Here is a 16,180-nt window from a genome sequence, read left to right as displayed (position 1 = left end):
ATTCATAAAGGGGCCTAGAAAGGGCCTTTTGCACGATCAAGTTTTTGGATATAATCAAAAAGGAAGCATTGTTAATAAAACAACTTAGGTTAAATTTATATCTGAGGCGTGAGATGTAAATTCCAATCGGGTCACTGATGGCAATTAGGGATGAGATAAGACTGGTTATTTGTAAAAATATATTTTCAAATATGGGTAACTGAAGATCTGCAGATAGATATATGGCTTAGTTTTGTGGATTTGTGGTCTCGATACTAACAAAAGAAGAAAATATCTTTAGAGTGGGCCGAACTTTTAATGCCCTCCATCATTAGGAAAATAAACCCTCAGAAGCAAGAAGTCTCTAATATAGCAAAGGAAATTGTTGTTTGTTCGAATTTATCAAAAGTGTACAGACAACTATCAAAATATCAAATATGGGGAAGTTCAGGGCCTCAATTCTCGTTCTATGAAAATGTGAAATGAAAACTATTAAAAAGGAATGAAATGTTAAATGAAAAATTTTATAAAGAAAATATTTTTCATTTCATGTTTTCATACAACCAGAATCCAGCACCAGGCATTAGTTCACTATTTCGGGATGTCAGGTGACAAAAGAGCGGGGATACCCCCAACACTATAATTTAAGTAAATTTTCTGTATATCTGATCCTCTTTAGATGGAAATGGAGGAACCCATCAAGATATTGGGAGACATAATTGGATCATTCTAAAAATATGGTTTGGTTCTAAAGCGGTTACAAATAATATGATATATTCCTGTTTAACGGCTATAGTTGTCATTATTACATTGCTCCGTTCGTACATGACCACAGCCAAAAGACAATCCAAAATTTCGTGACAGTTGCCATAAAGGGTGAGATATAAAATGAACTGCAACAAAGTCCAATGCCATAATTTTTAAATTTTTTTTAAAATTTATTGAATAAAAGCAAAAAATGTCAGAAATAGCATCAATTTTTAGAATAGGTTTAGATTTGTTCGAATTGGTCACCTTTGGCACGAATCATGGCTTTCAAACGGCTAATGAAACCGTCACACGCTGCCCGAATGTTGCTCTGATGTATTTTGGCCCATTCCCGGCGAAGTGCTTACTTGGAGTGATCGACACTTTGGTATTTTTTAGTGCCAACCTTGTTTCTAAAATACTCCAAATGCAATAGTCCAACGGATTGGTATCCGGAGATTTTGGTGACCATTTTGCGATGGAAATGAAGCAAAGAACCTCATTTTGTAAACATTCTTGGGTGGCGCGTGCTGAGTGCGATGATGCTGAGTCGTGTTGGAATGTCCAATGTCTGCGGCCAAAATGTTTGCGTGCCCAAGGCTTTAATACACCCTCCAGAATATTTTCGCAATAATATTCGGCAATTATTCTGATGCCACGGTCGATTAATACGAGCGGAGAGTGGCCATCGGCTGTTATGGCGGCCCACACAATTACCATGGCCGGCGCTTGAGTTCTTGTGGCCAACCAACATTTTCTGCTGACCTCTTTGGTAAGTAAACACAATCATTTTGTTTGTTTACAAATGGCTGGACAACGAATGCTTTCTCATCGGAGAAAACCAAATTCAGCAGTTCGCCACCTTCGGCCAAGCGTCTATTTCCTTTTTGTTGCAGTGTAAGTTCTTGCACTTTTTGGAATTTCAATGGTTTTACCCCGAGATCATTTTCCAATATTTGCCGAATGGAATATTGCGATATGTTCAGCTCACGAGCCATTTTTCGGCCACTGCGACGCGGGTTTCGATCAAGTCGCTTCTTTACTTTTCGAACCATTTCTGCTGATGTTGCTGTTTCCTTCCGTCCACTTCCTTGAGTCGGGCTACGCTACCAGTATCACGGTAACGAGCGATGATACGAGACACAAAAGATTAATTCACATTAAAATGTTGATGCTAAAATCCAGCCAAATATAAAGAAATCACGCTTGAATTCTATCCCGAATAACTTTTAACTCTGGAAAATTCGCTCCAAAAAGCTATTGTGCGCGTGTAAACAATATAATGAGCTGTCACTGAAATAATTTTAACAGCTGTCGGACGAGTGACTTAGAAATGACAGCAGTCTGAAGTCGGTTGCAGTTTTTTCATCTCAGCCTGTATATTTACGCTCCTATCGTGCTTATGGTAATTCGATACAAAATTTGAAAATTTTGATTCATGTGTATGTTTTGCTTCACCTCCGAGTATATAAAATCAGTTCCAATATAAAGATCAGGTGCCACTTTTATGTAATTTTTATAGCTTTCAGTTTATGTATTATAATATAGCTTTCAGTATAATATATATTCGAAAAATTATGGTCCATTCCACCCGCTAATCCGCTCGGCCGGATAGAAAGATCGATATTTAATATAGTCTGTTTAGAACCAATAGACAAATGTATACCCTCAGCCAATGTCCGTTTATTTAAATATATTCAGACTTGCGTTGTGATTATTTACCTCTTATTAGTGAGGTTTTGAAAAAGTCTGCTTATATCTTCCATTTTCCCATTATGTTGATAGAATTATTGGGATAGGTGAAGCTTTAAAAAACGGATGCTTATTTCGCATATCATGAAAGTTTTAGTTGTGTAAAATGTTTGTGAGGGAGGTACCAATAGGAGTGGATGGATATATCCTATCACTACACTGCATCTAGAGTTGGTAGAAATATTGAAATGTGCTAAGTGTGAAAAGAGGCACATGCTCTTTAAACCCTACACCACATTGTGGCCAGGTTATTATGTATTTATGCATTTGTTTGTAAAACGGAGAAGGAAACGAGATAGACCCATAGCTATTTCTGAGGATCTTCATAGAATCACATTCTGAGTCGGTTTATGGATGTTCATCATCCACAAAATGCAGGTAGCATTTTTTGTGCGGTTAAGATGAAATTTTCCAGGCATCATTTGTTTGGCCCAAAGACGAATCTTATTGAAATTGGTGATAATCGGTCGAAATTAAGATATAGCTCCCATATTTATCCTCGTCAGATTTCAATTTTATTGTGCACCAGCTCAGAAATGCCTCTTCAAAATTGTATCGAGATCGGTTCAGATTTGTATATAGTTTCCATATTTATCTTCATCTGATTTCACTGTTGTTGTTCACCATATATGTAATTTCAGCCCAAATTGGATAGATTTCTTCACATTTTCACATTTTTTTTTCATTTAGTGGAACTGTTCTCCGATATATACAGTTTTTAATAAAATCTCTCTCGAAGTCATATCTATAGCAATGTTTTTGTTGCGAGAGGAAAAAATACCCGATTCCGAATATTAGTTCGCTATGAAAGCAAATTGTAACTGCTCTGAAGCCATGATAAACATTCAAATAAAGTTCGTAGTTGGTATGACCTATTTCACATAAATTCCCAATACAATCTTTTTTTACGGGAGCTCTACTAAATATTCATAGTGGTGTAGAGTATCATATAATCGGCCCCGTCCGACTTTTTTCCTTACTGGTTTTCCATTGCGGGTGCGAAAATGGACAATATCGGAAGACTCATTCTGGTACTTCACTCAAAGAAAGTTTTGAATAACCATGACAAAACCTTCTTTGAGTGAAGTACCAGAAGGAGTCTTCCGATATGGTCCAAATTCGCACCCGGCTGCACTCTTAAAAATATTAGGTCTTGGACAGTTGGAAAGAAAATCTGTAATTTTTTTCTCTTGTGAGGTAAAGTATTTTCCTTGGAAATGTTTATCTTTTGTGTTGGAGGTAACAGAAGGACTTGACCGATATTGCTCATCTTCAAACTTTATACAAGTTGGATAATAATATTACGATGTACCAAGTTTGGACGAAATCAGAAACTCCCTTCGATAGACGGAGACCTCTAGAATGTCCTGAAATGGATTTGGTCCAAGGAGACCTAGGATGAGGTACGTATGCAAATCAGGGCTGCAAATCACTAATCGATTTGGGTTGGTTCAGTCCTGTGGTTCACACAACCTTTGAACCAGATTTCGGTTTTTTTATATTGAAATACAGTTTTTGTCCTGTTCAACAGTTAATTTATACAATGGTTTGGTTCACGGTTCGGCTGATTTACAGAAATAGCGATTCGGTTCAAAACCCGGTTCAGACAATTTTCTCTCATTGTGTTGGTAGTCAATTGAAAACGCGGACCTGTATAGATAATTTTCTGACTGATTGGTATAGATTAGGTGCCCCAAATACCATATTCCAGACAGTTTCATTCCAAAGTCTGTCTAAAATCTCCAAAACTCTGAATATTTAGGGCACTATTAAGCGGGAACTACACGACTGTAAGATAATGTAAAACGATATAGCCCATCTTCGACCTTGACTTATCTGTGAGAAATCATAGATATTACGGCTTATCAAGAATATTTACTTTGTTGAATAGTTCGACAGATTACAAGTAGATTGACAAATTTAATATGCCCTTCGTATTATGGTGGAGGGTACAAATATCGGTGAAATACTTTCCCAATTATATATATATCGAAAATTTAAAGGCCTTTCCACATTTGCTAAAGAACCCCCAGTTCGGGCGATGTCCCAACTTTGCCGCCTTTTAAATTCATCAGAGATCCCCCATGTGAGTTTTTGTTGTTGTTGCATGAAATCAACCCTCTCTTGTCTTTTTGTTGTTGTTTTTTTTTCAATTTTGTATTTTTTTTCTTCTTTGTCTTCTTCTGGCCAAATGTCTTCCACCATCACAGAGGAATGTAAGAATGCCTTCCTTTTGCGGCTAATTTAATGGGAAATAAGTTTCAAAGTTGTTGTTGCTGTTGCTGTTGATTTTAGCAACAACCATTTTAAAATGGAGGAATGAATGTTTGTTCGAAGCGAACTATGTGTGCGTGTGCTTGTGTGTATGTACGCTTCTGTGTGAATATGTTCAGTTGTAGAAATATTTATTATTTCATGTGAATTTGTATTACGGGCGGATCCCAGCCAAAGATTTCTTTGTTTCCTCTGTGTGTGTTGTTTTTTTCGTTTTCGTTTCTTTTGGGTGATCATCATTACAGAGATCATTATAATGATGATCTTTATGTAGCTGCTTCTTTTTTATGAGATGTTTTTTTTTTTTAATTTTTTATGACTTGATGTTTTTGTTTGGTAGAAACCTATATTTGTTTTTTATTGTTGTTCCGTTTTTTTTTCTTCTTTTCAAAATGGCGTTTGAGAAATAAAAGGCAAAGTTTTCTTTTTTTTTTTTTTTTTGTAGGATTTTAACAATTCAGTTTCTTTTGTGTTTATTTGTTGGATTTTTTTCATCTTCCTTTTGAGTTCATAAAAAAGTTTAAACTAACAATATAGGGGTCTAGAAAATATGTACCTATACGTTTCACATGGTAAAACTTTGGCCATTGTAAACCCTGTAACAACCTCAACTTGCTTAAGTGGTAATAACACATAGAGCAGCCTATATTTCTTTCTTTCTTTTTTGTTGTTGTTGTTTTTACTATAAACATAAATAGATATATATAAAAAATAAAAATTTGCTTATTAACTATAAATACTAGGAATTACATGGTAATTTTTGCTTAAACATAATCTTAAGCCTAATGAGTTTTCATGAGAAGGGGGAGCGGGGAGATGTCTATGTACATCATGGTAGAACGATTTTTTGTTTTTGTTACTTAGAAAGGGATCAGAGGGAAGATAGAGAGTGTTTTTTTATTAATACTAAATGGAAATGATAACAAGTGTTGCACTGTGCACCACACAATAGTTGCTTAACGCGCTGGAAGGCTTGGAAGGATCAAATTTGTGTTATTGCTGCTGCATTATGGAAATTATGATTTACTATTCTGGGCATCGCCCTCCATTCGCCAAACCCCAAAGAGATAGCTCAATTTCTCTGGCGGTATCATGGGAGCCACTGCTGCCCGTCGTAGATTTTTAAGATCTGCCTCGGCATCATTGAGTATGGATGCAGCACCCATGGCATAGCCACCATTACCGGCATTATTATCCAAGGCCTTGAGCAAGCCAATTTCACTTGTGGACAGCACGCGACACAGGAAGTCAATGTATCTGTAAATGGGAAAGAAGAAAGGAAATGGAAATTAGTATTAAGCTTCGCTTGCATGTCAGGTAGCAAAGAAATCTGCTAATCAATGGCATGGTAAAATTTCAAATTTGAAGCCGGAAAATTCTCTGGTGTTTTATAAAACCCACAAAAATGCCAAAGCCCAGGTAGCTAAGCTGCGTAATTTTTGCGGGTTTTTATTGACTGGCCAAAGCGGAAATGCCCTGGCCAAAAGAAATTCCCATGGAATTTTCTTTCTCTTCGGATTGGAGCAAATCCAATTGCCACATAATCACAGAGAGAGTAAGAGAGACGAAGAGTGCAAGAGAAACTATGTGCTTACCTTGTTGCCAATTTAAGTGTCTGGATTTTGCTGAGCTTATCACTGGGTAATGTGGGTATGATCTGTTGCAGGGATTTGAAGGCATCGTTTAAGCTCTGGGTTCTCTGGCGTTCCCGCACATTGGCCATTATGCGCTGCGTATGGAAATCTTCGGTGTCTTCCGATTTACTGGCCTTACGTTTGGTGCGACGTCTGGGCTTGCGAAACTCCTTGGAGCCATCATTGGTATCACAACCACCGCCGGCACTGAGTTCATCTTCATTGGGAAACATATAGCTGCTGGACGAGGCCATTTCATCCCGATCTGAACTGGAATAGGTACTGCCATTTAAGGAACCCGCCTGCTCGAATTGTTCATAACCACCTGTGACCTGATGCCCGCCACTGGAATGTATGGCATTTGGAGGAATATTGCTGGCGCCGTTTGTTTGTAGTAACATGCCATTCACTCTTTGTGTCTGCTGCTGTTGCAGCTGATCCTGTTGATGCATTTGTTGTTGTTGCCGGAAAATATGCTTAAAATTATCTTGGCTATTCTCGGCCATTTCTTCGTCGGTAAACTCAAAATGTGGCGATCCACTGCAATTTTGTGTCTCCATTTGGGCGCCATTCGCCCCTGATGAGGGATTACCATTTCCGTTCAACGTTGAATTCACTTCATTAACTGTGGTCGGTAGGTATTCAACAAAAAATTTCTGTTCATTATGTTGAACATAATGACCGGTGATATTATGTTGCTGCTGCTGCTGGGCGGGATGACCCAAGGGGCTAATGTGTAACTTTTTGTTATCCTGCAAAATGTCGTTGGGGCCACAATCAAACTCCCGGCTGCGTTTACCATTTTCATTTAACTGATATTGTTGTTGATGTGGGGCAGAGTCCGGATGGCCATAGCTGTGATTGTTGTTCATTTCTGGGGAACCTAAATTATGGCTATTCGGGGTGGAACTGGCACTGTGGCTGCTGGTGGTACTCAAAATTTCACTGCTTGGAATATTGTAATCATTATCTTCATGATCTGGCGCACCAGTTGGACCACCATAGCACATAAATTCATTGGCATGATGCTGACGGCCCCCGCCGCCACCATTTAGTATCATGTGTGGCAATTGGCCCGCTGTGGGCTGTTGGCCATACATCTGTTGGGGATCCATATTTTGTGACAAATTCTGATTATGCATATAGGCCTGCTGGTCCACGGATATCAATTTGATGACATTGTGTTGTAGATCCATTATATTTGGCAATGGTTTATAGCTTATGTCCAATAGAACTTTTGGGGAAACGGGTCGCACGGACATGGTTTTTTGCAAAATTCGCACACACGCAAGTTATCAATACAACGGTTTGTTTATATTTCCAACACGTGTTCTTTTCGAATTCAATGTCTCTCACTCGTCACAACCAAAAATTGTATTTATGTTTTGCAATCCAATTAATTAATTGTTTCAATATGTTTTAAATTCTTCTTCTTTTTGGACGTATTTCAATAGGAACGCTCATAAAATGTTATCCGATCGTATGAAAGACTCAAACTCAACTGATGTTAAAATCCTTGCCGTACTACGCAAAGTAGGAAGCAAACAAATGCTGTCATTCGTCTACAACAGATCACAGAGGCTGTCTCTGTCACACAAACCAAGGGCAGTGTTTTCCATAGCCAAAGAAAGAGAGAGGAACACACACATACATATGTGTGCGTTTACGTTTATGCTACACCCTCTCCCAATGACATCATAGCCACACCAATACCATTATGGTTCTCTTCAATATGTGTGAATGGCTCTCTTTTGTTTACATCAAGCACGCACACAAACAAAAACTCACACAAATAGCCATGGTGGCGAATCATAATGGCGTGCCAGTGGTGTTGTTGTTTCGTCTTCGCTACAGGTAGCCAATTTCTGTTAGTCTTCAGCCGATCTTCATTGTTTGCAGATGATTTTTAATTGCAATTAAAAAGTGTATGTCTGTCCGCCGTCTGACTGGCAATTAAATTATCCTTTTGGATTGGAATTTTGTGGATTTTCCTTAAACTTATTTTCCCACGGATTTTTTGTCAAACCTTTGGAGGAAATTTCAATGTTTTGGAAAATGTTTGATGTTGTGTGAATAAAATTCAGTCAAGGAAAACATTTAAGCAAAATTTATCGAGCGTTTAAAGCAGCTAAAAATGAAGGGTCCACAAGTTGAAGTTTTCGAAGTTTTCTGATGGATGTTTGCTTAAAATGTATGACAAAGTACCGAAGCTGAGAAAATCGAACAAACTCCAATAAAATAAATCGAATATTTGAAACCAAATGGACACATCTTTCCACTCTATGGAAAGAGTGTTGGATGGAACAATTTAACGTCCAAAAATATAGATTCTAGACTCAACATATAGTTTACTGATCAACATATATGGAGCAGCTGAGTTGGTCTGGATCCGTATCCGTCTATGCGGATCAACTAACACGTCATGGGTGCAAGTTTAGTGCCAATGTTTGACATTTTCGATGGTTATGTGAAAAATACCGAAATTTCCATTAATAGTTGAAAGCGTTTCCTGCGAATTTCGTTTACATATATAATCAGATGTCGGATATGTAACCAAATGTAAAAAGGAGTCTGAATTTTCAAATATTGTTTTTCTAAATTATTTTTGATCGGGACAAGAACATTTGTAACAACTCGAAATATTGGCCATACACCCAAGATCTTCCTATCTCGATCTATCTGAGTCCATGCTAGTTGGAAATTACGCTACAGGTCGAAATGATGGCTCGTTCCTCGATTATACATGGTGTTAGAGTCAGAATAGAAGCCTATCTTTACATGGGGCTAGAGTTTAGCGCAGGGCAAAAGTCTACCATTTTGGGTAGTCATCGGATAATATTTAGCATGTCAAATGGGCCATTACTTTTTTGTTAAAAAATAACCAAATTTCGATTCTACCGCGAATAATTTTAATGCTGAACGTAATTTACTGACGAAATAAATAATACTTGAAAACGCTTCTACCATTAACATTTATGCTGATTTAAAATAAACAAGTAAAAATCAGATGAGTTTGGACGGAACGAACTTTCATTACCCTCCATCATTTTGAAGGCAATTCAAAAAATTCCGTTGAAAAATACCGATCAAAGGAAACCAGTTATATGGGGGCTATACGAAGACGTCATATGCTGTAGTAACAAAATTTGAAACGATTCCGGTAAAAACTGTCATCGCAGACAATTCTCCTCAAGAGGGTAAAATACTCAGGAGAATTTCCTGTGTGGATTTTCAAACAATTCCGCTGAATATCGAGGGTACCGTTGTATGGGGAATAAAAATAGGCTGTAGTACCCATTACGAGCTTCAAATAAAACAAGTAAAAAAACAGGTAAGTTCGGCCTGGCCGAACTTTTAATACACCATTTTGAAGGAAGTTGACAAATTTCTAAAAAAGAAATCCGAAAATATTGTTCAAGGGAAAACCGTTATACAAAGGATTTACGAAAGTATTTGTATGTCATAAAATATAGTACCCATTACGAAATTTAAATAAATTTGAAACAATTCCCGTAAAATATTTTGGTAATAACATCAAAATGCCGAATAAAGGGAGATGCCGTTATATGTGGACTAAATGAAGACGAGGACCTACATAGGCAATTTTCGTCATAGGCTGTAGTATCCATTACGAACTTCAAATACGAAATTTGAAACCATTCTGGTAAATAATGTCCCTAAAATCATCAAAATGCAGAATATCGGAGGGTACCGTGTATGGGTACGATACGACAACGTGGACCTATACAGACAATCCTCTTCCAGAGGGTTCAACACACAGAGGAACTCCTTGCATGGGTTTTCACACAATTCCATTGAAAATTTTGGCAACAATTATCAAAGTACAGAACATCTGGAGGTTCCGTTATATGGGAGATATACGATATCGTGGATCGATGTAGCCCATCTTCGAACCTGACTTGTCTGCAGGCCAAAGACTGTTCTGTGCAAAATTTAGGCTTTCTATCTTAATTAGGTTTGACTCTAACGTGGTTTTAGAATTTATCGCCGATCAAAAATATACACACTTTGTTGGGACGAAAATTTTTATTTCGATGAGTTACAAACGGAATGACGAACTTAACATACCTTCAATACAATGTATGGTGGGGGGTAAACTAAAACTAAATTTTTCTTTTTCAACGGCAGAGAGCGTAAATACAGCAAAAATTGATACGAATTTTTGCATGGATTCCTTAACTGGCAAGGTAGTATCCTAAACGATCGCTTCGATTTTTAAGCACTATTGATTGTGTGCAGCTGCATTTCACCAATAACTTCACGAATATTGACGGCACCCCAAATCCCAGCTCCGAGGTGCCCAAAAGCAGAGCCCAAAACATGAAGTGTAGTTACGATCATGCAACACATAGTGTTATATTAAAACAAAATGTTGCCAATAGCCTCCTCTTAAATTTGTGTAAAGAAATATTCATTGAACATGGCCCGATAAACCAACGGCCACTCATTTTGAAAGTCCATATAAACCTCGAATCGTTAAAATCGCATTATGCGAATACGATTTTCCAATACAGCGAATCTATCAATTTCAAACATTATGCGTTTTGTGAAACTCAATTTGGCAACGACGACGTAGCATCGGTTGCAAAAAACGCTGAAAGGTCCATAAATCAATATGATCCTACAGGAAACGTAGTAGAATCATGCCCAATTTTTTTCTGAAAATATTAAAAAAAATATATCCAAAACAATGTATAGCACGCGGCTTATGCACATAATGCTTTAGATATATTTTAAATTTCAAGGGTTCAATATCCCCTGATCAAATTGATTGAATTGAATTTACCTTGGGTTTCACGACAATGGTATAGGTGTTGTAAATTTTTAAACCAAAAACGGGTTTTTTAGAAAAATGTACACTCCAAAATATTAGCTTTATGAGAAGATTTCTCTGAACATCTGAAAGTTACACTCTTGAGATTTTAGCACACACAGCAGAGTTCAGTCAAGAAGTATGTCTGCCAATTTTATTGAATATTGATTCAGATATAGATATTGCTCTCATATATATTTTCGTCCTATTGCAATTTTATGGTACGTCATATTGGTACAATTGTAGTGTAGGTGTAGGCTATCATAAAGTCGGCCCCTTCCGATGTTGACCTTTCCTTACTGTTTTTATACCCTCCACCATACACAGTATGGAGGGTATATTAAGTTCGTCATTCCGTTTGTAACTCATCGAAATTATCATTTTAGACCCAACAAAGTATATATATTCTTGATCAGCCTAAAATTCTAAGACGATTCGGTCCACGATAACGTATTTCCCCCATATAACGGTAGCCCCCGATATTCGGTATTTTGATGATCTCAGCCACATTTTTCAATGGAATTGTCTGAAATTCCACACAAGGAGTTCCTTGTAAGGACTTTATCTCTTGAAAGAGAATTATCTATATAAGTCTACAATGTCGTATATCCCCCATATAACGGTAACCACCGATATTCGGGATTTTGATGATTTTAGCCACATGTCTGAAATCCACACAATTAGTTCCTTGTAAGTACTTTAATCCTAATCCTATCATATAGCTCCCTAAAAATTTGGTATTTTGATGATTTTGGCGGCATTATTTACCGGGATTGTTTGAAATTTGGCATTTGAAGTTCGTAATGGATACTACAGCGTATGACAGAAAATTGTCTGAGCAGGTCCACGTCTTCGTTTAGCTCCCATATAACGGAACACCCGATATCCGATTAGCGTCTAAAATGTATATTTCGAGGTGTTACAAACGGAATGACAAACTTAGTATACTCTCCATACTATGGTGGAAAGTATAATAAAACAATTTATGTTGGGTTAATCCATACGCTGGGTTCTCGAACAAGAATGGGCCAAAGTTTATTTTTTCAAAGCGTTTTGGTTGATAACAAGATTGAAATAAATTTCAGAGATTTTTTGTAGGATATTAAAAAAAAAAAAACAAGTAAAACAGCTGTAAGTTCGGCCGGGCCGAACTTTGAATACCCTCCACCATTTGGAACGAATTAGAAAATTTTCAAAAAAATAAAATCCAATAAAAATTCTTTTAAAATCTTTAAAATATCTAATATAGGAAGGTGCCGATATATGGGGGGATATACGATATTGTGGACCTATAAAGACAAATCTGTGTCTGCGTGTAAAGTACTCACAAGGAACTTCGTGTGTGGATTTTCAAACAATACGATTGGAAAATGTGACTAAAATCATCAAAATACCGAATATCGCGGGGTACCGTTATATGGGAGCTATACGTTATCGTTAACCTATATAGAGAATTCTCTTTCGGTGGGTAAAGTGCTCATAAAGAACCCCTTGTGTACAAAGAACCCCTTGTGACCATTCCGTTGAAACATATGGCTAAAAACATCAAAATACCGAATATCGGGGGGGCTATACAATATCGTGGATCTATATAGATTATTCTCTGCCGAGGTATAAAGTACCCACAAGGAACTCCTTGTGTGGATTTTCAGACAATTCCGAAGAAAAATGTGGGTCAAATCATATAATACCGAATATCGGGAGGTATCGTTATATGGGGGATATACGATATCGTGGACCTGTATAGACAATTCTCTCTCAGGGGGTGAAGTACTCACAAGGAACTACTTATGTTGATTTTAAGACAATTCCATCGAAAAGCGCGGCTAACATCATCAAAATACCGAATATCGGAGGTTACAGTTATATGGGGGATATACGATATCGTGGACCTACATAGACATTTCATTTTGAGGAGGTAAAATGCCCACAATGGACTCCTTTTGTGGATTTTCAGACAATTCCGTTTGAAAAATGTGGCTAAAATCATGAAAATACCGAATACCGTGGGGGTACCGTTATATGGGGGCTATACGATATTGTGGACCTATATAGATAATTCTCTGCCGAGGTATAAAGTACCCACAAGGAACTCCTTGTGTGGATTTTCAGACAATTCCGTTGACAAATGTGGGTAAAATCATCAAAATACCGAATATCGGGGGGGGGGGGGTACCGTTATATGGGGGCTATACGATACTGTGGACCTATATAGATAATTCTCTGCCGAGGTATAAAGTACCCACAAGGAACTCCTTGTGTGGATTTTCAGAAAATTCCGTTCAAAAATGTGGGTAAAATCTTCAAAATACCAAATAGCGGGGGGTACCGTTATATGGGGGCTATACGATATTGTGGACCTATATAAATAATTCTCTGCCGAGGTATAAAGTACCCACAGGGAACTCCTTTTGTGGATTTTCAATTCCGTTTGAAAAATGTGGCTAAAATCATGAAAATACCGAATACCGTGGGGGTACCGTTATATGTGGCTATACGATATTGTGGACCTATATAGATAATTCTCTGCCGAGGTATAAAGTACCCACAAGGAACTCCTTGTGTGGATTTTCAGACAATTCCGTTGAAAAATGTGGGTAAAATCATCAAAATACCGAATATCGGGGGGTACCGTTATATGGGGGCTATACGATATTGTGGACCTATATAGATAATTCTCTGCCGAGGTATAAAGTACCCACAAGGAACTCCTTGTGTGGATTTTCAGACAATTCCGTTCAAAAATGTGGGTAAAATCATCAAAATACCGAACATCGAGGGGTACCGTTATATGGGGGCTATACGATATTCTGGACCTATATAAACAATTCTCTGCCGAGGTATAAAGTATCCACAAGGAACTCCTTGTGTGGATTTTCAGACAATTCCGTTGAAAAATGTGGCTAAAATCATCAAAATACCGAATATCGGGGGGGTACCGTTACATGGGGGCTATACGATATCGTGGACCTATATAGATAATTCTCTGACGAGGTATAAAGTACCCACAAGGAACTCCTTGTGTGAATTTTCAGACAATTCCGTTGAAAAGTGTGGGTAAAATCATCAAAATATCGAATATCGGGGGGCACCGTTATATGGGGGCTATACGATATTGTGGACCTATATAGATAATTCTCTGCTGAGGTATAAAGTACCCACAAGGAACTCCTTGTGTGGATTTTCAGACAATTCCGTTCAAAAATGTGGGTAAAACCATCAAAATACCGAATATCGGGGGGTACCGTTATATGGGGGCTATACGATATTGTGGACCTATATAGATAATTCTCTGCTGAGGTATAAAGTACCCACAAGGAACTCCTTGTGTGGATTTTCAGACAATTCCGTTCAAAAATGTGGGTAAAATCATCAAAATATCGAATATCGGGGGGTACCGTTATATGGGGGCTATACGATATCGTGGACCGATATAGCCCATCTTCGAACTTGACCTGCCTGCAGACAAAAGAGAGATCTGTGCAAAATTTTAGCTTCCTATCTTAATTCGTTTAGACTGTAGCGTGATTACAACAGACGGACAGACGGACGGACAGGGCTAAATCGCCTTAGAATTTTACGCTGATCAAGAATATATATACTTTGTTGGGTCTAAAATGATTATTTCGATGAGTTACAAACGGAATGACAAAGTTAATATACCCTCCATACCTTTTTTGGTGGAGGGTATAAAAACAAGTAAAACAGCTGTAAGTTCGGCCGGGCCGAACTTTGAATAAAAATTTGGCAATTTTCAAAAAAATAAAATCCGTCAAAAATTGTGTTAAAATTTAAAAAATACCGAATGTAGCCGTATATGAGGGTCTCTACGATGACGTGGACCTGCATAGGCGACTTTTGTCATAAGGTATTGCAATATTCAAATTGAAACTTGAAACAAATCTGTTTATAATGTAGATAAAATCATAAAAATACCGATTATAGGGAGATACCATTAGGGCTTTAAAACGTGAACCTGCACAGATAATTTTCTGGTATAGGCTGTAATATCCATTACGAACTTCAAATACAAAATTTGAAATAATTAGGTAAATAATGTCACTAAAATCATCAAAATACCGAATATCGGTATTCTTGATCAGCATAAAATTCTATGTCGATTTGGAGATGTCCGTCCGTCTGTAAAAATCACTCTAGCTTCCGAACGAAATGAAGTAGGTTGACAAAATTTTACTCAAATGTATATTATGTCTGCAGGACTTTTGGGCTATGTAGTCCACGTTTTGGTATAGCCTCCATATAACGGTACCTCCCGATATTCGGCACTTTGATGATTTTAGCGACAGTGTTCACCGGAATTGTTTCAAATTTGTTATTTGAAGTCGTAATGGATACTACAGCCTATGCGAGAAAGCTGTCTGTGCAGGTCCACGTCTTCGTATAGCCCCCATATTATTGTACCTCCCGGTATTCGGTATTTTGATGATTTTGATGATATTGATTTGACGGAATTGTTTCAAATTTGGTATTTGAAGTTCGTAATGGGAGAAAGTTGTCTGTGCCGGTCCACGTTTTGTTATAGCTCCCATATAACGGTACCTCCCGATATTCGGTATTTTGATGATTTTAGCTACATTATTCACCGATTTTTTTAAAAATTTACCTATGCAGGTCCATGTAAACGTATTTACTCTAATATAACAGCTACATTTGGCATTTTTAATATTTTAATAGAATTTTTAACGGATTTTATGGTTTTTGAGAATTGCCAAATTCGTTCCAAATGGTGGAGGGTATTCAAATATCGGCCCGGCCGAACTTACAGCTTTTTTACTTGTTTAGATATGACTTATCTTGCACTAAATTCGTATTATCCGCCCAAATAATATGGATTCTTACACATAAGAGAGAAATCGATCTATCAGTGATTCGGAATAATTGGATTCGATACAGATATAAACCAATTTGATTTTAAGATAGCCGTAATATGCTCCCAATG

At 37.5% G+C, this 16,180-nt stretch overlaps 1 protein-coding gene across 1 annotated transcript; it reads right to left on the bottom strand.

The window, feature by feature from the left end:
* Positions 1–5,171: 5,171 nt before the first annotated feature.
* On the bottom strand, positions 5,172–7,911 carry LOC101889884 (protein twist). Its single transcript, XM_005187908.4, has 2 exons — positions 6,348–7,911; positions 5,172–6,009 (listed from the first exon to the last, which is right to left on the bottom strand). The coding sequence occupies exons 1-2, from the start codon at positions 7,646–7,648 to the stop codon at positions 5,769–5,771; spliced, it is 1,542 nt and encodes a 513-aa protein (XP_005187965.2). The 5' UTR covers positions 7,649–7,911; the 3' UTR covers positions 5,172–5,768.
* Between the last annotated feature and the right edge of the window lie 8,269 nt (positions 7,912–16,180).

Source organism: Musca domestica, unplaced genomic scaffold (genome assembly GCF_030504385.1).
Source record: "Musca domestica strain aabys unplaced genomic scaffold, Musca_domestica.polishedcontigs.V.1.1 31, whole genome shotgun sequence".
Classification (NCBI taxonomy): domain Eukaryota; kingdom Metazoa; phylum Arthropoda; class Insecta; order Diptera; family Muscidae; genus Musca; species Musca domestica.
The sequence above is the reverse complement of the archived record's forward strand: the minus strand, read 5'-3'. Positions and strand labels throughout refer to the sequence as shown.

Coding starts and splice junctions, on each gene's coding strand:
- LOC101889884 (XM_005187908.4), bottom strand. CDS start 7,648: ATGTCCGTGCGACCCGTTTCCCCAAAAGTTCTATTGGACATAAGCTAT. Junction 6,010..6,347: donor ACACTTAAATTGGCAACAAG/GTAAGCACATAG, acceptor TCCCATTTACAG/ATACATTGACTTCCTGTGTC.